At 37.2% G+C, this 26274-nt stretch overlaps 1 protein-coding gene and 1 pseudogene across 2 annotated transcripts; one reads left to right on the top strand and one right to left on the bottom strand.

Moving 5' to 3' along the window:
- Positions 1 to 60: 60 nt before the first annotated feature.
- LOC308414195 (vomeronasal type-2 receptor 116-like) lies at positions 61 to 26269 on the top strand (the record flags this gene model as incomplete). Its single annotated transcript, XM_080909402.1, has 6 exons — positions 61 to 266; positions 10840 to 11122; positions 11484 to 12290; positions 23168 to 23392; positions 24287 to 24410; positions 25991 to 26269. Coding segments are annotated over 6 exons (1924 nt in total), but the record flags the coding sequence as incomplete, so codon positions are not given.
- Positions 18124 to 22837, bottom strand: LOC308414290 (GPI mannosyltransferase 2-like; annotated as a pseudogene). The gene is made up of 3 exons: positions 22794 to 22837; positions 18948 to 19026; positions 18124 to 18703 (listed from the first exon to the last, which is right to left on the bottom strand). The product of its transcript is annotated as a GPI mannosyltransferase 2-like (transcript).
- Positions 26270 to 26274: the final 5 nt, after the last annotated feature.

The following is a 26274-nucleotide window of genomic DNA, read 5'->3' as shown; positions in this document are numbered from 1 at the left end:
TGATTTTTATCTTCATAAAAAACAAATTTCACAATTGCTCCATCATAGATGCTAGCAGACATGAGGAAGCTGTGTACTTACACTATTTCCTTCGTTCTCCTGAAGTTTTCTTTCATCTTGTACTGTTCGACTGAGCTCAGTTGCTTTTGGAGAATAAAGACTAATGAAGATCATGGTAGAGATCTGCAAAGTGACTGTGGTTTTTTTCTTTTCACATATGAGGGACCTATTGAAAAAAATTTTTATAATAATACTATCAATTTTAGGTAAGTCATTAGCTTTATTTCCTACTGGAATGTCATGAATTAGAAACATGAAGCTTTGTAAACAATCTATAAGTGACTGTCCTGTTCTTCCCAGGTAACATTAGGAACCACTGAAAATTATATAACATATCAAACAAAATTTTAAGACTTTCAAATATGTCACAATTTTGTTTGATTTTAGTACATTGTACTCCAATTTACGTAGCAAATACTAACAGATATATGGCAAGAGTGTTGGATAGATGAACATGTTTCATATAGAGAAAAAAATCTCAGTGCTGAGTCATCACTTGAATGATAACAAAGACTTAAGAAGACTGAGGTGTTAAGAGAAATTTTATAACTATTTTTGTAGTAAATTAAGACAGTAATATTCACACTAAAAGTTAATATTAAATTGATGTGTAAATAAGCCTAAAAGATCATAGTCTAGTTGTGTGGTATAATGTATTACTTTATATATTTTGAAATGAATATATAAATTTAAATAGAATGTATCTTAAAACAATTATCATGTTTGATAAACATTAACATTTTGAAGTATTAGATATAGCTGTTTCAGGCTTTGTCAGAGCCCGATCAATACAGATGAGGAGGCTTAGAGCCAACCAGTAGACTGAGCATGGGGACTGTGGTATTTTTATGCTTGACCAAGGGAGTGGTACTATTTGGAGTTGTGGCCTTGTTGGAGTAGGTGTATACACCTGTGGATATGAACTTTAAGACTCTGCTCCTAGCTTCCTGAAAGTCAGGATTTTACTAGAAACCTTCAGATGAAGATGTAGAACTGTCAGCTTCTCCGGTATCATATCTACCTAGATGCTGCCATGTTCCTGCCTTGATGATAATAAACTGAACCTCTGAATCTATAATCCAGCCCCTATTAAATGTTTTTATAAGAGTTGGCTTGGTCATAGTATCTGTTCATAGCAGTCAAACCATAACTAACAGAGAAGTTAGGACCAGGAGTGGTGTATTGCTGTGAAAGGTCTGATCATGCTTTTGCTTCGAAAATGTAGACTTGGGAACTTTGGAGAGCAGTGGAATGTTTTAAATTGGGCTTAACAGGCCATCTTTGTAGGGATATGGAAAGTATTATTTGAACTGTGCAAAACTGGTCCAAGAATTTTCAGTGGAGCAGAATTTTAGAATGTGTCCTAGAGACTGTAATTATGGTATTTGCATTAAGAATGTGGTTACCTTTAGCCCTTGTCTGAAAAGTATAACTGAGACTATGGTATTAATCGCATTAATCAATGAGTCTCAAAAAAGCCCAGCAGAGACTTTATTCTACGGTTAAGTCTCATAAAGAGCTTTTTGAACAATTGTAGCAAGATTAGAAAGGAAAAATGTAAGATTCAGGAAGTAAAATGGAGCTAAATCCTATGTTCTACATAATAATAGATTATGGGATGTTTTTGAAAGATCTTACCCAGAGAAATTTAGATCCAGGAATGGTAATACACATCTTTAATACCAGAGTTTAAAGCTAAACAGATCTTTGAGTTCAAGGCCAGCCTGACACAAAGCAGGCTGTAGGTGAAGCAAAGCTTAAATTCAGACATGGTGGTATATACCTTAAATCTCAGCATTGTAGGAGACAAAACCATGAAGTACTCTGAGTTCAAGGTCAATTGAAAGAACAAGTTCCAAGAAAAGCAAGACTAGGAAGAGAGAGAGAGTGAGAGAGTGAGTGAGAGAGAGAGAGAGAGAGAGAGAGAGAGAGAGAGAGAGAGAGAGAGAGTGAGTGAGTGAGAGAGAGTTAGAAAACAGAATGCTGGCAAAAGAATGGGGGAAGAGTGACGTTATAGCCCGAGAAAGCAGCAGAACACAGTAGCTTCAGCCATGTGAAAAATTAAAAGGGCTACTGGGACAATTGATGCTTGTTAGCTGGAGCCAAGAAATTAGTGGTGATTTAGAAGAAACTAACATCACTGAAGTGACCTCTCCTGGGAAGTATTTTCTGAGAGCACAAAGAAGAGTTCTAGAAAGAGCCAAGGTTGTGCCTCAGGCTATACCTGTACTTGGTACTGTGTAAGATTCACCAATGTGGTACTGGTTGTGAAGGAATAAAGGGGTCATGGAGAGCATCTATTGCTTGGTTCTGTATGAGGCCAAGGGAGGCCCTTGGCTAGGGTACAGGCTGAGTTGTAAATGACAGCTCAGGACTGAAAAGATCATTTATGCAAAGAAGTTGATGCTTGGTACCACGAAGTCATTCTATAAGAGGATATTGTTGAAGCCCAGTTGCAACAGAAGACCACAGGGTATTGCAAATGCCAGTACCATGAGATGTTCACCAAAAACAGCAGCAGAAATGGTGTGGATCAACCAGAGCTTAGAGTACTACAGAGGGCAGAGCTCAAGAAGTGATGGCAGGCCTTTGGAGGAATGCAGAAAATAATGTGTGGATCTCAGACATTTTGGCAAGAAATTGTAAAATTGAACTTGTTTTGGAGGCCCCAATTCATAATGCCAGAGCCATGAGATTTCTGCTGAGGAAATATTCTAACAAGGAGTATAACCACCCCAGGTTAAGATGTTGGTTGTAGTTAACAAAAGTAAAAATTGAGTTGGAGTTCTGAAGACCACTTTGGCATCAAGTATTGAGATATTGAATTTCAAGTTTGCGCATCTCATTTCCTGTGTTGCTTTGGAGATTACAGTTACATGATTGGATGAATGCCACAACAGACTTTGAACTTTGGAGTTTTTACACTGTTGAGGCCAGGATAGACTATGGAGACTTTTGAAGTAATTTTGAATGACTAAATGTATTTTGCATTGTGCTATGTATGGATTTCACCTCTATAGACCTATATATTTGAACAAACTTATGTGGGCCATGAAGTGGAATGGTATGGTTTCTATATACTTGGTACAGGGAGTGGCACTATTTGGAGTTGTGGCTTTGTGGATTATGTGTGTCACTGTGGACATGGACTTTAGACTCTACTTTTGATTGACTGAAAGTTGACCTTCTACTAACAACCTTCATATGAAGATGTAGGACTCTCACCTTCTCTTGCACAATGCTAGCCAGGATGCTGTCATGTTGCTGCCTTGATGATAATGGACTGAAACTCTGAACATGTTAGCCAGCCCAATTAAATGTTGTTCTTCTAAGAGTTGTCTTGGTCATAGTGTCTGTTCATGACAATAAAGCCCTAACTAAGACTGGGACCCAAGTAGAAGAGTTAGGAGAAGTACTTAAGGAGCTGAAGGTGTTTTCTTCTTCTTTTTTTAACTTTATTTTAAAAAACAAAGGTAAAAGAAAAAATTTTTAAACATTTTTGCATAAATGTATACAAATACATTTTTGTCAGTGCTTGGTTTTTTTTTTTTTTTTTTTTTCTTTTTATTTAAGGTTTGATACTCTGCATTAAGGTCTTACTAGTTACAATGAGCAAAAAGTACATGTAAAACAGGATATAACCTGGAATTAGTCAACGTTTTCTTGGTGTGTAAGGATTGAGCATAATGTGTTTTTTTTTTTTTGTTTGTTTGTTTGTTTGATTTGTTTTCTTTTTTTTCTTGAACTTCACACAGTCTGTGAGTTGTTTCTGGGGTAGTCCGAGCCTCTGGGGTTACCATTACACTATCAGTGACTGCATATTATATCTGTTCTTTTGTGACTGGGTTATCTCACTCAGGATGATATTCTCTAGATGCAACCATTTTCTTAAGAATTTGGTTAAGTCATTGTTTGTGATAGCTGAGTAGTACTCCATTGTGTAAATATACCACAATTTTTGTATCCATTCATCTACTGAAGGACATCTGGGTTCTTTCCAGCTTCTGGCTATTATAAATAGAGCTGCAATGAACATTGTGGTGCATGTATCTTTGTTGTATATTGGAGTGTCCATGGGGTATATGCCCAGAAGTGGAGTAGCTAGATCTTCAGGTTGTACTATGTCCAATTTTCTGAGGAATCGCCAGACTGATTTCCTGAGTGGTTGTATCAGTTTACAACTCCACCAAAAGGGGAGAAGTGTTCGTCTTTCTTCACATCTTCGCTACCACCTGCTGTCATCTGAGTTTTGGATCTTGGCCAATCTGACTGGTGTGAGGTGGAATACCAGGGTTGTTTTGATTTGCATTTCCCTGATGGCTAAGGATGTTGAGCACTTCCTTAGATGTTTCTCAGCCATTCGATATTCCTCAATTGAGAATGTGTTGTTTAGCTATATACCCCATTTTTTAATAGGGTTGTTTGATTCTCTGGTGTTTAGCTTTTTGAGTTCATTGTGTACCTTGGATATTAGGTCTCTATCTGATGTGGAGTTGGTAAGATCTTTTCCCATTCTGTTGGCTGCCGTTTTTTTTTTTTTTTTTTTTTTTTTTTTTTTTTTTTTTTTTTTTTTTTTTTTTTCTTGACAATGTCCTTAGCCTTACAGAAACTTTGCAATCTCATTAAGTCCCATATCTTAATCTTTGACCTTAGAGCTTGAGCCATTGGTGTTTTGTTCAGAAAATTTTCTCCTGTGGCTATGTTTTCTAAGGTTTTCCCTACTTTCTTATCTAATAGTTTCAGTGTATCTGGTTAGTGTGGAGATCTTTGATCCACTTACACTTGAGCTTTGTACAAGGAGATAAGGAAGGGTCTATTTTTATTCTTCACCATGCTGAGTGTCAGTTGGACCAAAACCATTTGTTGAATAGGCTCTTCTTTTTCCACTGAATGTTTATAGCTCCTTTGTCAAAAATCAGGTGGCCATATACGTGAGGGCTCATTTCTGGATCTTCTATTCTATTCCATTGATCCATGTGTCTATTTCTGTACCAGTACCATGCAGTTTTCAGCACAATTGCCTTGTAATAGAGCTTGAGGTCAGGGATAGTGATTCCCACAGATGTTTTCTTGTTGTTGAGGATGGATTTTGCTATGCTAGGTCTTTTGTTGTTCTAGATGAAATTGGACATTGATCTTTCCAACTCAATGAAGAACTGGGTTGGACTTTTGATGGGGATAGCATTTAATCTGTAGATTGCTTTTGGTAGGATGGCCATTTTTAAAATGTTGATCCTTCCAATCCATGAGCATGGGAGATCTTTCCATTTTCTGAGATCTTCCTGATTTCCTTCTTTAGAGGTTTGAAGTTCTTGTCATACAGGTCCTTTACTTGCTTAGTTAGAGTCACACCAAGGTATTTCATAGTTTTTGTGACGATTGTAATGGGTATTTTTTCCCTAATTTCTTTCTCCACATGTTTGTCCTTTGAGTATAGGAAGGCTACTGATTGGTTTGAGTTAATTTTGTATCCAGCCACTTTGCTGAACTTGTTTATCAGCTGTAGGAGTTCTCTGGTGGAATTTTGGAGTCACTTAAGTACACTATCATGTCATCTGCAAAAAGTGATGTTTTTACTTCTTCCTTTCCGATTTGTATCCCTTTGATTTTCTTTGGCTGTCTAATTGCTCCAGCCAGGACTTAGAGTACTATGTTTAATAAATAGGGGGAGAGTGGGCAGCCTTGTCGAGTCCCTGATTTTAGTGGGATTGCTTCAAGTTTCTCACCTTTAAGTTTGATGTTGGCTGTTGGTTTGCTGTATATTGCCTTTATTATGTTTAGGTATGGACCTTGGATTCCTGTTCTTTCCAGGACTTTTAACATGAAGGGGTGTTGAATTTTGTCAAATGCTTTCTCAGCATCTAGTGAGATAACCATGTGATTTTGTTTTTGAGTTTGTTTATATGGTGGATTACATTGATAGATTTCCTTATATTAAACCATCCCAGGGATGAAGCCTACTTGGTTATGGTGAATGATCGTTTTGATGTGTTCTTGCATTTGGTTTGCAAGGATTTTGTTGAGTATTTTTGCATCAATGTTCATAAGTGAGATTGGTCTGAAGTTCTCTTTGCTTGTAGAGTCTTTGTGTGGTTTAGGAACGAGGGTTATTGTAGCCTCAAAAAATGGGTTAGGTAGTATTCCATCTGATTCTATCTTGTGGAATAGTTTGGAGAGTATTGGTGTTTTGTCTGCAATAAATGTCTGACAAAATTCTGCATTTAACCTGTCTGGATCTGGGCTTTTTGGGGTTGGGAGGCTTTTGATGACTTCTTCTATTTCTTTAGGTGTTAGGGGATTATTTAAATGGTTTACCTGGTCCTGTTTAAACTTTAGGATCTTGTATCTGTCTAGGAATTCATCCATTTCCTCCAGATTTTTCAACTTTGTGGGGTATAGGCTTTTGTAGTAGGATCTAATGATTTCCTGAATTTCCTCAGTTTCAGTTTTTATGTCTCTACTTTCCTTTCTGATTTTGTTAATTTGTATACTCTCTATTTGCCCTCTAGTTAGTCTGGCTAGGCGTTTATCAATCTTGTTGATTTTCTCAAAGAACCAGCCTTTGGTTTTGTTGATTCTTTCGATGGTTCTTTTTGTTTCTATTTGGTCTATTTCTGCTCTAAGTTTGATAATTTTTTGCCGTCTACTCCACTTGGGTGTATCTGCTTCTTTCTGTTGTAGAGCTTTTAGCTGTGCTGTCAAGTTTCTTACGCATGCTCTCTCTATTTTCTTTTTGGAAGCACTCAGAGCTATGAGTTTTTCTCTCAGTATTGGTTTCATTGCATCCCATAGGTTTGGGTATGTTGTGTTTTCCTTTTCATTGAATTCTAGAAAATCCTTAATTTCTTTCTTTATTTCTTTTTTGACCCTGCTATCATTTAACAGAGCTTTGTTTAGTTTCTATGTGTATGTGGGCTTTTTGTTGTCTTTGTTTTGTTAAAGACCAGCCGTAGACCATGGTGATCTGAGAGGATGCATTGGAGTATTTCAATCTTCTTATATTGATTGAGGCTCATTTTGTGTCCAATTATGTGGTCAATTTTTGAGAAGGTGCCATGGGGTGCTTAGAAGAATGTGTATTCTTTTACTTTAGGATGATAAGTTCTGTAGATATCTATTAAATCCAGTTGGTTCATAGTCTCTGGTAGTTTTACAGTGTCCTTGTTCAGTTTCTGTTTCCATGATCTGTCCATTGGTGAGAGTGGGGTATTAAAGTCTCCCAATATTATTGTGTGGGGTGAAATGTATTTTTGAGCTTTAGTAGGGTTTCTTTTATGAATGTGGTGCTTTTGTATTTGGAGCACATATTTAAGGATTGAAAGTTCCTCCTGACAGGTTTCCCCTGTAATGAGTAAAAAGTTTCCTTCCTTATCTTTTTGGATAAATTTTGGTTGGAAATTTACTTTATTCGTTATTAGAATAGCCACTCCAGCTTGCTTCTTGGGGCTGTTTGATTGGAAGTTTTCTTCCCACCCTTTTACTCTGAGATAGTGTCTGTCTTTGTCTCTGAGATGAGTTTCCTGTATGCAGCAAAATGCTGGATTTTGTTTATATATCCAGTCTGATAGCCTATGTCTCTTTATCGGGAGTTGAGTCTATTTATGTTAATAGATATCAAGGAATAGTTGTTTCTGTTTCCTGCCATTATTGCTTTTGTAGGTTGAGTTGTATCTATGTCTCTTTCTTCTTTTGGTTTTCTTGCTTAGGAGTTTTCTTGTTTTTACTAGGATGTAGTTCCCTAATTGTATTGGGTATTCCACCTATAATTCATTGTAGTGCTGGGTTTGTGGTCAGATATTGTGTAAATTTAGATTTGTCTTGAAATATCTTCATCACTCCATTTATGGTGATTGATAGTTTTGCTGGGTATAGCAGCTTGGGCTGGCACTTGTGCTCTCTTAGGGTCTGCATGATGTCTGTCCAGGCTCTTCTAGCTTTCATAGTCTCTGTTGAGAAATCGGGTGTGATTCTGATTGGTCTGCCTTTATTTGTTACCTGACCTTTTTCCCTTACTGCTTTTAGTATTCTTTCTCTTCTTTGGGCACTTGGTGTTTTGACTATTATGTGTCGGGAGGAAATTCTTTTCTGGTCTAACCTATTTGGAGTTCTGAAGGCTTCTTTTATGCTCGTGGTCATCTCATTTTTATGGGTAGCGAAGTTTTCTTCTACTATTTTTTGAAGATATTTACTGTGCCTCTTAGTTGATATTCTTCTCCCTCTTCTATTCCTATTATCTTTAGGTTTGGTCATCTCATTGTGTCCTGGATCTCCTGGACATTTTGAATTAGGAGCTTTTTGGTTTTTGCATCTTCTCTGACTGTTTTGTCTATGTTTTGAATGTTGTCTTCGGCCCCTGAGATTCTCTCTTCCATCTCTTGCAGTCTATTGGAAATGCTTGCATCTGTGACTCCTGATTTATTTTTTAGGTGTTCTACTTCTAGGGTTATCTCTTTTAGTGTTTTCTTTATTGTGTCAATTTCTGTTTTAAATTCCCTCTTCCATTCCTTCATCTCTTTGGTTCTGTTTTCCTCAAGTTCTTTGAGTTCTTTGAGTGTTTTTCTTGTTTCCTCTTTAAAAGCTTCTGATTCTTTTTGCTTTTCCTCCCGTTCTTGTTTAAGTATCTCTATCAGCGTCTTGAGGTATGATTTCAGGTCTGCGTCTTCTTTTTCTGGAGTATTTGGCATTTCAGTGTTTGCTGTTATGGGAGAGTTGGGTTCTGGTTTTGCCAGGTTGTCTTGGTTTACTTGGGATATACTCTTTCGCTTTCCTCTTACCATCTTGTTGTCAGTGATATGGACTTACCTTTCCCTTGTATCTGGTCTATGACCCTGGATCTCCTCTGGTCCAGGTGGCAGATGGTCCGTGCCCTTTTCTTTGCCTCAAAGCCCCAGGGTGAAAGCAGGATGGGGGCACTCTTTCTGTGTGCAATCCGCAGAGCTCTCTCTGCTCCCTGGCTGCCCAGATCTCCTACTCAGCAGTCTTTAAAACTTTAGGAACTGCTGGTCCGGGTGGCAGATGGACCAAGCCCTGTTCTGTGCCCCAAAGTCTCCGGGTGGAAACAGAGGTTCCATTGTTGAGTTCCTGGTCCCTGGATCAAGCTGGGGGAAGTGTGCTTTCTGTGCGCACTCCGCAGAGATCTCTCTGCTCCCTTGCTGCTCAGATCTCCTACTCACCAGTCTTTAAAACTTTAAGAACTCGCTACACAGATTTAATCCCAGGAGACAAAGTGAAGTAGATCTCAATTTTAAGCCAGCCTGGGATAGAACAAGTTCTAGATGAACAAAAGCTTAAACTCCGGCATAGGGGTATATAACTTTAATCCTAGTATTCAGGATGCACAGCCATGCAAATCTCTGAGTTCAAAGTTCAAAAAAATTGCTCTACAGAGCAAAATTCAGTAGTAAAAGTATGGGAAAAAAGAAATTTGCTAATAGATTAAGTGATTTGTGTTCCAGCACCAGCCAGCAGCAGAACAAGGCAGCTTCAACCATGTTACTCTGCCTTAGAGTGAAGAATAGACTTCTGGGACACTTAATGCTTCTTAGCTGATACTAAGAGATTTGCAGTGACTCAGAATAAACCAGCATCTTAGAGGTGCATTCTTCTAGGAAAGGTTTTCTCAGATCAAAAAGAAGTTGTGTTTCAGGACAGTGATGGCTGTACCTTGTGTGACAGCTGGACTGGGTAATTTGTAAGGATAATGCAGGTGGTACTAGTTTTGAAGATATAAAGGGGTCATGGAGAATAGCTTAGGTTTCACAGAATGAGAAGACAGGAAAGAACATTGGTGATGGTTCAGCGTCAGCTGTAGTTGATGACCCAGGCCTGGAAAGGTTATGTAAAGAGTTGAGCTTTGGCACCATGAAGAGAGCCTATGAGCAACTATTGGTGAAGCCTAGTTGCAGTAGAAGTCCCCAACATATTGGAGATGCCAGTACCATGGAATGATCACCAAATCAGCAGCAGTAATAAAGTGGAGTCAACCAGAGCCTAGAGTGCTACAGAGTAGAGGGTGAGAGAAGTGACCAAGGGCCTTTGGAAGAGCCCAGAAGATCATGTATGAATCACAGACATTGTAATAAGAATCTGTGAAGTTCCCACTAAATTTAAATACTTTTGTATTTTGTGGATGCCCTTGAAAAGAAAGCTATATTTGAACAGATACTTATTTTATATAAGATTTTTTTTTAAATAGGATAAAACTTAGCTTGGCCAATGTCTGATTGAACTTTTATTAACCTCTGGGGATTAGATGGGAGTTTTCCCTGGTTTAGTAAAACCCAATAAAGAAAAACCTTACTATCATCTTTCTGGGTCTGGGAGGTCTAATCATGGTGTCCAGTGTGAAGACAAAACAAAATGCCGCGAATAAAGCAAGCTTTTGACATCCTAAAAAAAAAAAAAGAATCTGTGAAGTTGAAGTTGAGTTGGAGACACCAAGATGTTAGAGATGTCTTATTCTGCATCATAAGAACTTGAAGACTGTTGTGTAACAGTATAACTTTATAGGGCTGCAATCTAATACAGGTATGTCATTCAGAGATAAAACAGCTCTTTTTGGATTTTTCATAAATATAAAATTATCATATCAGAGTAACTTATTTGGGCGATTCTTAAGCTTCATTGAACTCTAAAGATGTCTAATTCCCGAGTTTATGTTAGGAAAGGTATCATTTACTCATAAACTTGTTGTATTTTCTAGTACAAAGTTTACTGCAGTTAGAAAGAAAGTTTCATGTTTTAAACATCCTCCTTAATTATCCCTGTGTCTCTTTTTAGAATACCAAGAGGAAGATATGAGTTTTTTATGGTACTGATTTTTGCTACCGAAGAGATTAATAAGAACCCTTATATTTTACCCAACATGTCTTTGATATTTTCTATCACCGTTGGCATGTGTGAAGATACATTTGGAATTCTGGATAAAATACATTCATCACCAGAAAATATTTCTGGTTTCATTAATTATAAATGTGGGTTATGGCAAACATGTAATGTAGAACTTACAGGACCATCATTAACAACATCTTTAAAACTGACAATTAATTCCATGTCACCAAAGGTGAGACTGTGTGGTACTGGACCAATTGACAACATTTTTTATTCTATTCATATTTGCCTAGAGAGAAAACTTGGCCAGCATAGCGTTGTGTGTGAGAGCTACTTAACCTACATTAAGGAGCATTAAATAATCAGATTGTCTAGAAACACTGTGAAAACAGGCAAATCCAGTTTCTAGAACAGTAACTCTTGTCAGGAGTAGTCTAGAATCTAATAGCAATAATATATGATATTTATAGGGTAATCTTACTATCCTTAATAGGAATTATGAAAAGTGAACAACTACAATAGTATATACGTTGAAACATTTTTACACTCATATTCCTCATGTATATATTTCATCTTCTTTGTACATCCCTTAGGTTTACTTTGGACCATTTAATCCTACCCTGAATGACCCTGACCAGTTTTCCTATGTGTATCAGATAGCAAACAAGGACATGTATTTGTCCCATGCCATGGTTTCTTTGATGCTTCATTTTAGATGGACTTGGATTGGACTTGTCACCTCAGATGATGACCTGGGTCTTCAGTTTCTCTCAGACTCAACAGAAGAAATGCAAAGACATGGGATCTGTTTAGAGTTTGTGAATGTGATACCAGAAAACATGGAGATATACACGGCCCGGACTAAGATATATGACAAACGAATTATGGCATCAACTGCAAAGGTTGTTATCATTTATGGCAAAATGAACTCTACTCTAGAAGTCAGCTTTAGAAAATGGGGATATTTAGGTGCACAGAAAATCTGGGTCACAACCTCACAGTGGGATGTGATCACAAGTGAAAGAGATTTTAGCCTTGATTTCTTCCATGGAACTGTCACTTTTGCACACCACAATGGAGGGGTTGCAAAATTTAGCAATTTTATAGAAACAATGAACACTTCCATATATCCAATAGATGTTTCTCAGACAATGTTTGAGTGGAATTATTTTAATTGTTCAATCTCTAAGAACAGTGTTAGCACAATGGAACAATTTACATTCAACAACACAGTTGAATGGTTATCACAGCATGGATTTGACATGGCCCTGAGTGAAGAAGGTTACAATTTATATAATGCTGTGTATGCTGTGGCCCACACCTACCATGAACTTGTTCTTCAACAAGTAGAATCTCAAGAATTGGCAATATACAGAGGAATATTCCATGACTGTCAGCAGGTAAAAATTACTGTTCATTATGTTTAAATTGATCAATGTCATGTTTCAAATGATCCCTGAGAAACTCACATACATTTATTAGAGATTATTCTATCTGTGGGAAGATTTCTACACTTCAAAACTCCCTAATGAATCTTTTCTTTGGATAGATATTATTCACAAGAATAACATTTAATAGGAGACAATAGTTTTCATATGATTATCAGTGAGTTTTGTGAAAATGTGTCTCAAACTTTTTTGTTTTTAAAATTATTTATTTATTTATTTATTAATATTTAACCTTAACTTTTTAACAATTCAGTTATTTTCTGCTCCTGGTCTTCCCACTAAGAATTTCTTATCCCATTCATTCCTCTTTCTGTTGTCTCTAAGAGGATGTTCCCATCCCCAGACCACCCCAGCCCTGCAGGCTTCCCCACTCCCTGGGGCATCAAATCTCTTGAGGATTAGGTTTCTCCTCTCTCACTGAGGTCAAACCAGAAGTCCTCTGCTGTTCATTCATAAGGAACCTTGGACCAGTTAGTAAATGCTGCCTTGTTGTTGGTTCAGTATATGAGAGATGTCTGGGGTCCTGGTTATTTGAGACTTTTGGTCTTCCTAGAAGTTTCCCTCCTCCTCATTTTCTCCAGCTTTTTCCTACTTCAATTATAGGGGTTCCTGATTTCAGTCCATTGCTTGGGTGTAAGTGTCTGTATCTTAATCAGGCAGCTGCTTGCTGGTTCTTTCAGAAGACAGCCATGTTAGATTCCTGTCTTTAAGCATACCACAGATTCCGTAAATAGTGTCATGTCTAGGTGCCCTGGCCCCTAGATGGATCCCCAATTTGGTCAGTCACTGTACCATTTTTTCTCAGTACTTCTCCATTTTTGTCTCTTTATTTCTTTATTTCTTTTTCTTTTTTCTTTTTTTTTTGGGTTCTTTATATATTTTTTTTTCTCTTACAACTTCATTTAAAAAGGAGGGATACATGTATAGATTTTTAAAGGCATTTTGGCATAATACTATTTGAATATATTTTTGTCAGTACTTAATTCTTTTAGAGGTTTGATGGTATACATTGAAATCTTACTAGTAATCATAAGCATAAAGTACATGTCAAACAGAACATAACATGGAAACAGTCACTTTCCTTGGTGTTTATAGATTAAGAATAATGTTCTTTGAATACCAAAAATTGCCATAAGGCTATATTCTTAGCTCTTGTATTATTAATGATTTAAGGTCCAGGCCTGTGAGTTTTTTCTGGGGTATTCAGAGTTTTCTGTGGTTAGTATCCAATTATCAGTGACTGCATATTATGACTGTTCTTTTGTGAAGGCTTACCTCACTCAGGATGATATTCTCTAGATTCATCCATTTTCCAAGGAATTTCATAAAGTCATTGTTTCTAATAGCTGAGTAGTACTCCATTGTGTAAATATACCACAATTTTTGTATCTATTCATCTATTGAAGGACATCTGAGTTCTTTCCACTTCCTGGCTATCATAAATAGGGCTGCTATGAAGACTGTGGTGCATGTGTTCTTATTGTATGTTGGAGCAACTCTGGGGTTTATACCCAGATATGGAATAACTAGGTCTTCAGGTAAGACTATGTCCTATTTTCTGAGGAACCGCCAGACTGATTTCCAGAGTGGTTGTACCAGCTTACAACCCCACCAACAGTAGAGGAGTGTTCCTTTTTCTCCACATCCTCGCCAGCATCTGCTGTCATCTAAGGTTTGGATCTTAGTGATTCTGACTGGTGTGAGGTGGAATTTCAGGGTTGTTTTGATTTGCATTTTCCTGATGACTAGAGATGTTGAGCACTTACTTAGATGCTTCTTATCCATTTGATATTGCCAATTGAGAACTTTTTCTTTAGCTCAATACCCAACTTTTAATATTATTTTTTTGATTTTCTGGCATCTAAATTCTTGAGTTCTTTGTATACATTGGATAATTGACGTCTATCAGATATGGAGTTGGTAAAGATCTTCTTCTAATCTGTTGGCTGCGGATTTATTTACTTGACAGTGTCCTTAGCCTTAGAGAAACTTTAAGTCCCATTTCTCCATCCTTGGTCTTAAAGCACAAACTATTGGTGTTCTGTTCAGGAAATTTTCCCCTATGCCTATGTGTCCTAAGGTTTTCCCTAATTTCTCTTCTAATAGTTCCAGTGTACCTGGTTTAATTTGGAGATCTTTGATCCAGTAGCACTTGAGCTTTGTATAAGGAGATAAGAAAGGATCTATTTTCATTCTTCTGCATGCTGAGTGCCAGTTTAGCCAATACCATTTGTTGAAGAGGCTGTCCTTTTTCCATTGAATGTTTACAGCTTCTTTGTCAGAAATCTAGTGACCATATGTGTGAGGGTTTATTTCTGGATCTTCTAATCTGTTCCATTGATCAACCTGCCTATCTCTGTGCCAGTACCATGAGATTTTTAACACAATTGACTTGTAACATAGCTTGAGGTCAGGAATAGTGATTCCCGCAGATCATTTCTTGTTGAGAATAGATTTCGATAGTCTAGATTTTTTTGTTATTCTAGATGAATTTGCAAGTTGTTCTTTCCAACTCTATGAAGAATTGAGTTAGAATTTAGATGGGTATTGCATTGAATCTGTAGATTACCTTCGTTAAGATGACCATTTTTACAGTGTTGATTCTTCTAATCCATGAGCATGGGAAATCTTTCCATCTTCTGTGATCTTTTTCAATTTCTTTCTTGAGAGAATTGAAGTTCTTGTCATACAGTTCCTTCACTTTCTTAGTTAGAGTCACACCAAGATATTTCATATTGTTTGTGACTATTGTGAAAGGTATCTTTTCCCTAATTTCTTTCTTAGCATGTTTGTTTTTTGAGTAGAGGAAGGCTACTGATTTGTTTGAGTGAATTTTATATCCAGCCACTTTGCTGAAGTTGTTTAACAGCTGTAAAAGGTCTCTGGTGGAATTTTTAGGGTCACTTACATACACTATCATGTCATCTGCTCTTTATTTCTTTTAGGCATGTACAATACTGGGTCAGAGTTTTGACTCTGTGATGGCAACTCCATCCCTGAACTTGATGCCTTTTCTTTCTACTGAAGTGGACTCTTCTCACTGTTGGGCATTTCAACTAAGTTCCTACCTCTGAGTTTTGAGAGTCACCTACCAGGTCTCTGGGACATTTGAGAGGGTTGCCCCACCTCCAACCTCCTGAGGTTGCATATTTCCATTCACTCTGCTGGCCCTCAAGCCAAAACCTGATCATGTTTCTATTTTCCCTTCCTCATCCCCTCTCCAACTCAGGTCCCCCCACCCTCTGCCTCCCATAATTTTTTCTTCTCCCTCCCAAATGGGATTGAAGCATTACCACTTGAGCCCTTCTGCCTGCCAACCTTATTTGTGGCTTGTATCTTAGGTATTCTGTACTTTTTGGCTAATAGCCACCTACTAGTGAACACATACCATGCATGTTCTTTAGGATCTGAGTTATCTCATGCAGGGTGATATATTCTAGCTCCATCCATTTGACTGCAAAGCTCATGACATCCTTGTTCTTAATAGATGAATAATATTCCATTGTGTAAAGGAACCACATTTTCTGTATCTATTGTTTTGTTGTATGATATCTGGGGTGTTTCCCACTTCACGCTATCACAACTAAGACCACTGTAAGCATAATGGAGCACAGCCCCCTTTGGCAGAGTTGTTCATCTTTTGGGTATATGTCCAAGAATGAGTGGTATAGCTGGATATTTAGGTAGATCTCTTTTTAATTTTCTGAGAATCCTCCAGATTGTTTACCTGAGTGGTTATACCAGTTTACAAACCCACAGCTTCAATGGAGGAGTGTTTTTCTTTCTCCACATTTCTCTAACATGTGCTGTCACCTGAGTTTTTGGTCTTACCCATTGTGATTTTTGTAAAGTTGAATCATGGTTATTTTGGTTTACATTTGTCTGATCACTAAGAACTTTGACTACTTTCTTAAGAACTTCTTCATTTGAGATGCCTATGTTGTGAATTCTCTCTTTAGCATTGCACCCCATTTTTGGATTGGGGAATTCTGCTGTTCTGGAAGTTAGCTTCTTGTGTTCTTTAAATATTTGAGATATAAGCCCCTTTATCAGATGTGGGGTTAGTGAAGTTATTTCATTCCAATGTGTAAGTTGCTGATTTTTCCTGTTGACTTTTTTTTTTTTTTTTTTTTTTTTTTTTTGCCTTACAGAAGGTCCTTAGCCATCAGGTCTCATATATCAATTCTTAATCTTAGAGCCTGAGCTATTAGAGTTATGTTTAGCAAAATTTTCCCCATGTCAATGAGTTTGAGTCTCTTTTCCACTTTCTCTTCCATTTGATTTAGTGTATCTAGTATTATGTTGAGGTCCTTAATCTACTTGCATTGAGCTTTGTGGAAGAAAATTAATTTTTAAATTTTTGTACATATAGACTTCCAGTTAGACCAGTACCATTTATTGAAAATGTCATCCTTTTTTTTTTCTGTTGTAATTTTTGCCTTGCTTGTCAAAGATAAAGTGTCCACAATTGTGTGGTTTTATTTCTGGGTATTCATTTTTGTTCCAATGACCAACCTGTTATCACTATTGGTCTGTAATATACCTTCAGGTCATAATTGGTGATTCCCCCAGAGTGCTTTATTGTTAAAAATTAGTTTAACTCTCCTGGGTTTTTTTGTTTGTTTGTTTTTTCCATATGAAATTGAGAGTTGCTCTTTCCATGTCTTTGAATAACAGTGTTGGAATGTTGGTAAGACTTGCATTAACTCTGTAAATTGCTTTTTGTAGGATTGTCATTGAAAAATTTTAACCTGTTATTTTTAAATATTTTTTATTTATTTAGACAAAATATTTTGTTGTCTTTGGGGGGTGTTTTTTCTTATTAAATTTTTATTTCTTTTTAATTTTTTTCTGATCTTGTGCTCTGATTCAAGTGACATTTATTGTTGAAATTGGGGTTCCAAATGCTTTAATACTGAGTTTTAGCCTCAACCCCCTATAATTTATAGCAACTAGCTTAGCAGAGCCTGTGGAGCAGACTTTTACTCTGAGCCCTTAGGAGGCCAAGGCAGGAGAATCTCTGAGGTCAGGACCAGCCAGATCTACATAGCAAGTTCTAGGACAGTCAGAGCTACAGAGAGGGACCTTGCATTAACTCCCCTGACTACCCCACCTCCAGGAAAAGGTAATTCATTGCAAAAGGGAGTTTTTAGATTTTCACAGTTTATAAGACTCACACATTGCAAACACACAAACACACACACACAATCATAAAGAAAATGAAGAAACCTCTCATTTAGAGCAGTCAGTCCCTTTGTCCTTCAGTCACTACACTGCACTGTCTCCATCATTGTGAATAGACTAGGTTATTGACCTGTGCTTTGATCAAACATCTAAATTTAGCCACCAGGCCGAGCAGTGCTAGCCCATGGCTTTAATCCTAGCACTCAGGAGACAGAGGCAGATGGATCTCTGAGTTCCAGACCAGCCTGTTCTACATAAACCTGGTCTACAGAGAGAGTGCCAGGACAGCCAGGGCTAAACAGAGAAACCCTCTCTCAAAAAAACAAAACAAAATAAAGCCTTACACATAGAACAAAGATAGGTTTAAGATTGGCTGTTACTTGTTGACTAGGGAGATTTAAGATAGCTCCACTGGGCAGTGAAGTTACTCCCCTAAATTTTCCCAACCAGAATGAGAAGGGACTTCCGTGTTCACATTTTCCCTTCTTAACTAACCTCCAGAGAGATATGGCAAGATTTTACTGGACAGTGCTCTCAGGGGTGTGCAGACAGTACCAGCCAGTGTGTCTTAGAGCTTTCAGACCCTGGGTTAAATTAATTTTCAGATTGCCCTTGAGATTCCAGGTTGAGTCCAAGACAGGAAGTTGCAATGGAGAATTAGTCCAAGGAGCCAGTAGGTCAGGAAGTAGAGTAAAATGTATTTGTGACTGGAGGGCAGGTCTTCCATTTATATAAGAGTTTCATGACATAGTTTCTGGGGACCTTTTCTACCGGTGGGAAATTATTCTCAAGACGTTTCTAAGGTGCTGTATCTATAAACCTCAACAGCAGTTCTTGATCCTGAAGTGGGTGAACTGGAAACCAGTACACCATAGGAGTAGAAGAGCACCCAAATCGTGAGAGAACCTGCACATGCATGCACAGACCTGCAACGATCATCAGTGCTGCAGCGTGAAGCAGATACACAAACGCCTTCTTACTGAGGAAGCCAGGATAGGGCTTCTCCAGCTCTCCCTGTTCTTTGTCCTTTGTAGTCCAAGTGTAACGCAGAGACAAGGATGGGTGGTCACATATGTCCAGGTTGTCCACACAACCAGTACAGTCACTAGTGTAGCTAGTAGGAAACTGCGCACTTGTCTGAGCTCATAGTACTGCAGAAGACTAACATTCCAGTAGACACCCTGAATATAGTTGTATATTAGAGGAAGATCCCAGGAGTACCATGGGAGCTCATTTTCTTCTGCAAGCCTTTGTCTGAAGCTAGCAGAAGCAAGGCCTCAGTGATGGACTCGGCTGTGCCTGGTCAACAGAACTGAGTCCAGAAGACCTTCCACAAGCTGCTCCACAGAGCTCAAGGGGGTGAGGCAGGGAGGAGAAAAGGCATCTATCTGCATAGTGATCTGGGATGATGATATTGAAGAGTACCTGCAGCACTAGAGTCAGGATGTGGCAGCTTGTTGCATATCTCAACACCTTTTTATGGGTTTGGTTCAGGAGCCCTATCCTCTCACCTTAAAGACTGAATGTCCTTAGGCATCTAAATTCTCCCTGCCTCCATCCTGGTCCCATTTGTCCCTTGAAAGACCCTGTCTCACACCCTTTCCACTGCTCCTATGAGGGTACTCCCCCACCCACCCAAACACTCCTGCCAGCCTCCATGTTCTGATAATCCCCTATGCTTGGACCTCAAGCCTTCACTGGACCAAGGGCCTCTCCTCACATTGATGCCAAACATGGCCATCCTTTGCTACATATGCAACTCAAGCCATAGGTCCCTGTATGTGAACTCTTGTTTGGTGGTTTAATTCCTTGAGAGCTGTGGCGTGTCTGGTTACTTGATATTCTTGTTCTTCCTATGGGGTTGCAAACCACTTTAGCTCCTTCAGTACTTTCTCTATCTCATTCATTGGGGGCCCAAAGGTTGTCTGCAAGCATCTGCCTCTGTATTTGTCAGTCTCTGGCAGAGCCTTGCAGGAGATGGCTATATCAGGCTCTGTCAGCATGCAATTCTTGGCATCTGTAATATTGTCTGGGTTTGGTGGCTGTATATGGGATGAATCCCCAGGTGTGGGTGTCTCTGGATAGCCTTTCCTTCACTCTTTGCTCCATAATTTGTTTTTATAATTCCTCCTGTGAGAATTTTTTTCTCCATTCTAAGAAGGACTAAAGTGTCCACATTGGTCTTCCTTCTTCTTGAGCATGGTACGGTTTCTGAATTATATCTTGGGTATTCCAAACTTTTCGGCTAATATCCACTTATCAGTAAGTGCATACCATGTGTGCATGGTTACCTCACTCAGGATGATATTTTCGAGTTCCATTTATTTGCTTGAGAATTTCATTAAGTCATTGTTTTTAATAGCTGAATAGTATTCCATTGTTTAAATATTTTCTGTATTCATTCCTCTGTTGAAAGACATCTGTGTTCTTTCAAGCTTCTGGTTATTAAACTAAGGCTGTTAGGAACATGGTAGAGCATGTGTCCTTGTTATATGTTGGAACATCATTTTAGTATGTACCTAGGAATAATATGACTGGGTCCTCAGGTAGTACTATGTCCAATTTTCTGAGAAACTGCCAGACTGATTTCCAGATTGGTTGTACCAGGTTGCAATTCCACAAGCAACGAAGGAGTATTTATCTCCACATCCTCACCAGCATGTGCTCTCACCTGTTTTAATTTTAGATATTTTGACTCATGTGAGGTGGAATCTCAGGGTTGTTTTGGTTTGCATTTTTCTGATGACTATGGGTGTCAAACATTTTTTATGTGCTCACAGTCATTCAGTATTTGTCACTTGAGAATACCTTGTTTAGCATTGTCCCCAATTTCAATAGGGTTATTTGATTTCCTGGTTTCTAACTTCTTATTTATATTGGATATTAGTCCTCTATTGGATGTAGGATTGGTAAAGATCTTTTCCTAATCTGCTGGTTGCCACTTTGTCCTATTCACATTGACCTTTGCCTTACAGAATCTTTGAAGTTTTATGAGGTCGCATTTGTCAATTCTTAGAGCATAAGCCATTGATGTTCCTTTCAGGAAATTTTCCCCTGTGCCTAATGTGTTCGAGGTTCTTCCCTACATTTTCTTATTATTTTTTTTTGTGGGAGTTTTTTTTTATCAACTTGGACTTGAGCTTTTAAAAGGCAATAGGAATGGACTGATTTGCATAGTTCTGCATGTTGAACCTCAGTTGAACAAGCACCATTTGTAGAAAATATAATGATATTTAAATAATCCCATACATCCTATTAGATCACCATGAACAAAGCTTGGTCTTCAATAACAACAGAAATAACAGAAAAGCCACATACACATGGAAGCTGAACAACACTCTACTCAATGATAACTTGGTTAGGGAAGAAATAAAGAAAGAAATGAAAGACTTTCTGGAATTTAGAAAATACTGACACACCATACTCAAATTTATGAGACACAATAAAAGCAGTGTTAAGAGCAACACTCATATCTTTGAGTGTCTCTAAAAAGAAGCTGGAGAGAGCATACACTAGCAGCTTGACCATGCACCTGAAAACTGTAGGACAAAAATTAGCAAATAGATGCAGGAGTGGTAGACAGAAGGAAATAATGAAATGCAGGGCTGAAACCAAACAAGTGGCAACAGAAAGAACTGTACAAGAACTAAGAGAACCAGGAGCTCTTTTCTTGAGAAAATCAACCACATAGACAAACCCTTAGCCAGACTAATAAGAGGAAACAGAGACAGTATTCAAATTAACAAAATCAGAAATAAAAAGAAAGACATAACAGAAAATGTAGAAATTCAGAACAGCATCAGATCCTTCTTTTTTTTATTTTATACAACTTTATTTTACAAAACAAAGATAAATGTACAGATTTTAAACATTTTTTGCTTAAAATTATACATTTTTGTCAGTACTTTTTTTTCAGATTTTAACGTAATTCTTACATAAAACTATATGAATATATGTTTTAGTCAGTACTCCATTTTTTTCAAGGTTTGATAGTATGCCTTGAAAACTTAATAGTTACAATGAGCTAAAGTACATGTAAAACAAAATGTAACATGGAAATAGTTAAAGTTTTCTTGTTTTGTAAATATTTTTTTGTTTTGTTTTGTTTTCTTTATTTCTTGGACTTCATACAGTATGTGAGTTGTTTCTGGGGGAGTGCAAGCCTCTGGGGTTAGCATCCCACTATCAGTGGCTGCATATTATGTCTGTTCTTTTGTGACTGGGTTATCTCACTCAGGATGATATTCTCTAGATGCAGCCATTTTCTTAAGAATTTGGTTAAGTCATTGTTTCTGGTGGCTGAGTAGCATCAGGTCCTTCTACAAAAGCCTATACTCAACAAAACTGGGAAATCTGAATGAAATGGGTTAGTTATGCTGTCTATTTTCATTGAACATTGTGCCAATATCTTCTATGTTTGTCTTTACACCTGAGATTCTCTTCTGTCTCTTGTATTCTGTTGGAAATAGTTGTATCTGTAGCTTTTAACCTCTTTTCTAGACTTTCCATTTCTAGGGTTGTCACCATTTGTGATTTCTTTATTGTTTCTTTTCAATTGTTAGGTCTTAGATCACTTTATTTTATTCACCTGTTTGATTGTGTTTTCCCTCATTACCTTAAGGGATTCGTTTGTTTATTCTTTATGTTTTAAATTGTGGTTTTCTGCATTTCTTTAAGTGAGTTCTTCACATCATACTTAAAGGTCTCTATTACCTGCATGAGATGGGATTTTATGTCAGCATCATGCTTTTCAGGTGTGTTGGCTTACCCAAAACTTGCTGTAGTGGGAGGCATGGGTTTTAATGCTGTCAAAGGATATTGGTTTCTCTTGCTTTAGTTTTCTGCTTGCATCTCATTATTGGTTTATTTTTGGTGTTAACTTGCCTGGATTTCTCTGTCAAAAACCTAACTCCTATGTCCGTGGGTTGCAGCAGATCTCCTGGGGGGATCTGCAGACTGTGTGGTGTGAGAGGGGCAGACATGCTGTCTGCCCTTATGGAGATGCACAATGAAAGGTATGTATCAGGATCTTACCAAGTGAGTTCAAAATTCAACAACGGACCAATAGTTTTATCCTAAATGTCTTAAATGATTACAAGAGTAGAATAATTTCCTCAAAAATAATTTTCTCAAGAATTCATATATTTGCTGTGACTAACAGTTATTCATTTAAAGTAACCATTAGTTATAAAAAACACAGATGATAAAGACCACGCGTTTTTTATGTTCATTTTATCTATGTATACTCTTTGTCCATGAATGGCCCATTACCACATTGCTTTCAAAAGTTCCAGATATTCAAAGTTCCCATTCATTCTCTCGCATGCATGGCTTTATTTTTTAAAAATTATTTTGACAAGCATATGTGCACATATGCACACAACACAAACAAACAAGAACACACACAAACCATGCTACTTGTCATTTTAAAAATCTTTGTTGTAGGACTATTTATTATGGAACATCAATTTAAAGTACATAAAGTTTTAATTAATTACTATGAGGTACATTGTATTTTTTACATGGAATAACATTAATATAGCTATTTCTTCTGGAATCAATTAGAAAAAAATTAGAGGATATTCTCAATTTTTCACTCTTAATTGATATGCATATGTAATCATCTAATGATGCATCTCATTTAGGTGGCTTCCTTGTTGAACACTAGGGTATTTACTAACCCAGTTGGAGAACTGGTAAACATGATGCACAGGGAAAATCGGTGTGCAGAGTATGACATTTTCAACATTTGGAATTTTCCACAAGGCCTTGGACTAAAGGTGAAAATAGGAAGCTATTTTCCTTGTTTCCCACAGAGCCAACAACTTCATATATCTAAAGATTTGGAGTGGGCAACAGGAGGAACTTCGGTGAGTATGAGACAATCTTTCATTATATCTAAATTTTAAAATATGAGCAACTGAAGTGTTAGCTCTATGGTTAAGACTATTTACTGCTCTTGCTAAAGAGTCATTCTTAGTTCCAGCAATGAAATTTGAAAACTCACAACATTTTCTAATGTAGGTCACAAGTACCCAAGGACTCTGGAATTCATGTTCAAATGAATCTCAATGCCTTATACCCCACCCCACAGAAACACATTAAAAATTATCTATCTATCTATCTATCTATCTATCTATCTATCTATCTATCTATCTATCCATCTATCTATCTACCTATCATCTATCTATCTATCTAATTTGTATACCTATATATATATATATATATATATATATATATATATATATATATTCATATATGAGTATATATATCTACAAACAATTTGAGATTTTGTATGAGCATATTTATACTCTAGTGAACAAAGGCTTTTATCCATTTATAGAAATATTTCTTTATATTCAAACTTTTCTTTTAAGCTTAGAAAAACTTTATTACTTTCATGAGTGTCTTATATTCATTGAACAACTCTTTTGATCTTTCTTCTCTCACCACCCAACTCAGTACTCATATTATTTTTTTATTAATAGATCATGTGAGAGAAGCTGAATACACATATATTTTTGGTATTTATCAATTTGGAAAAAACAATTTTTAAATCTCTACAACCCAAACTTTATACATATAATAGTGCATGAATTAGTAATTATCAATTGACTCTCAGGGCATTGCTATCTTATAAAAACAATAAAGTGCCCAATATTAACAAGTAATGCCTGTTAGTAGAGGACTATGTATAACCATATCTGTTAATGACATATATATGTCATATATGCATGTATAATTATATAAATATATTGTCTCAGGTTCCCACCTCTCTGTGTAGTGTGACCTGTGCTGCAGGATTCATGAGAATTCATCAGAAAGAGACTGCAGATTGTTGCTTTGATTGTACATTGTGCCCAGAAAATGAGGTTTCCAATGAGACAGGTACACATTTGCATGCAGAAAACTTGTATTGAATGTAAATATCTTCTCTTTCCATAATAGAATATTAAAATGGCATAGAGGAAAAATTGTAACAGAAAACCTAAAACCTCTGTGTTTCAGAATTTAACATTTTGAATAGTATCAACTTTTTTTGAACTCAGCAAATAACCTGTATGATTTATTACAACCTAATTTCTCTGATTTCATATTTTGCAAAAAACATTTAGGCTGACAAACATCTATATCCATTTTAGGGAGAAAAAAAATCAGGCATAGTTTATACATATATTTCTTCTTAGTTGATTTGGATTTTTTGCAAAGGAACTTGACTATATGATCAGTCAACATTTTTTCTTCCTATTATCCATCTTGGTCCTGATAAAATCCAGATCCTCAGGGGAGCAGTTATTCTTCAAAGAAATACATTTTCAGAGCTCAGATATCTTAAAAAATGAATCAGTTGGTGTTAAAAAATTAGAACAAGAGTGACAGTTTCAAGAATGCTCCCAGAGATGTACCAGAGCTAATCAGAAATAACAGCCTAGATAAGGAAACAAGGATGATTATGAATATCCTTATTCTTCATGCCATGTAGCTTGTAATGTGTAGTTGTGAAAAAGACATCGTACCACATTGAAGGGGACGTGCATTGGTTTATGAGGCATACAGCTTCCATAACAGAAATACTAGTTTATGAAAACAGTACTTGCATGATGAATTGAGTTCTCGCAGCTACGTGAAAGTACCAACCAAGTACACATAACTTTCAAAGCCAACAAGGAGCATAATGTAATGTATCAGCTGGCATTGAAGGCAATGTCCACACAATTCACATGTCTGTAAATAGTGAGATTAGGTTTGAGGAATTAAATAATTTGAGAAATGCCTAGCATTATTCATAATTCAGTATAAATAAAATGTATTTCTTTCTCTTCCAGTAAACAAGTTTTTTTCTCTTCCTTTCTCTATTATGGTACATAGGATAATACAGACAAGACTTAATGCAGACAAACCTTAAATCAGTGGTCGTGAAAGAGCCCCAGATTGGGAAAGCCCCTCACTCTAGTACCGGGAGAACGTGAACCCAAGAACTCACAGAAATCCAATCTTGCTGCAATCAAGCAAGAGGTTTATTGGGTGGGGGTCCAAAGCTCTGGGGATGACACCTATCTCATGCAGGAGATAGAGGAGTCGACCTGAAACTCAATTAGGGGAACATATTTATGGGCAAAATTACATAGGCCGTTAGCAACAGGCACTTAACAATTTCATTGGTTCATTCAAATCGGAATATTCTGGCAGCTTTTAGGTATGATTTAACTCCAGACCACTCTGTTTTGGGGCACACTGACCTTCATACTTGTTTTTCTCAGGACTGCAGAGTCAGACCTTATTGAGACTAGGTGGTCTGCAGTTTTTGTTCTCAGCCTTGGGACATACTTGTCCTCAAGGCAGGGTTAGTGGGGGCTAGCTTGAAATTTTAACTCTTTCAGTCATTACACCAAAATATTTATTAAGGGATACAAATACTGAATAAATTAGTGTATATCTTATAAGGTTTCTTTGTTTTTTGTCAGCAGATTTGGAGCAGTGTGTGAGGTGTCCTGATGATAAGTATGCCAACTTAGAGCAAACCCACTGCCTCCAAAGAGCTGTGACATTTCTGGATTATAAAGATCCACTGGGGATGGCTCTAGGCTGCATGGCTCTGTGCTTCTTGGCCCTCACACTTCTAGTACTAGTCACTTTTCTAAAGCACAAGGAATCTCCTATTGTGAAGGCCAATAACCATATTCTCAGCTATATTCTGCTCATCTCTCTCATCTTCTGTTTTCTTTGCGCATTGCTCTTCATTGGACATCCC

The sequence above is a fragment of the Micromys minutus genome (genome assembly GCF_963924665.1).
Source record: "Micromys minutus genome assembly, chromosome: 33".
Classification (NCBI taxonomy): Eukaryota; Metazoa; Chordata; class Mammalia; order Rodentia; family Muridae; genus Micromys; species Micromys minutus.
The sequence above is the reverse complement of the archived record's forward strand: the minus strand, read 5'-3'. Positions and strand labels throughout refer to the sequence as shown.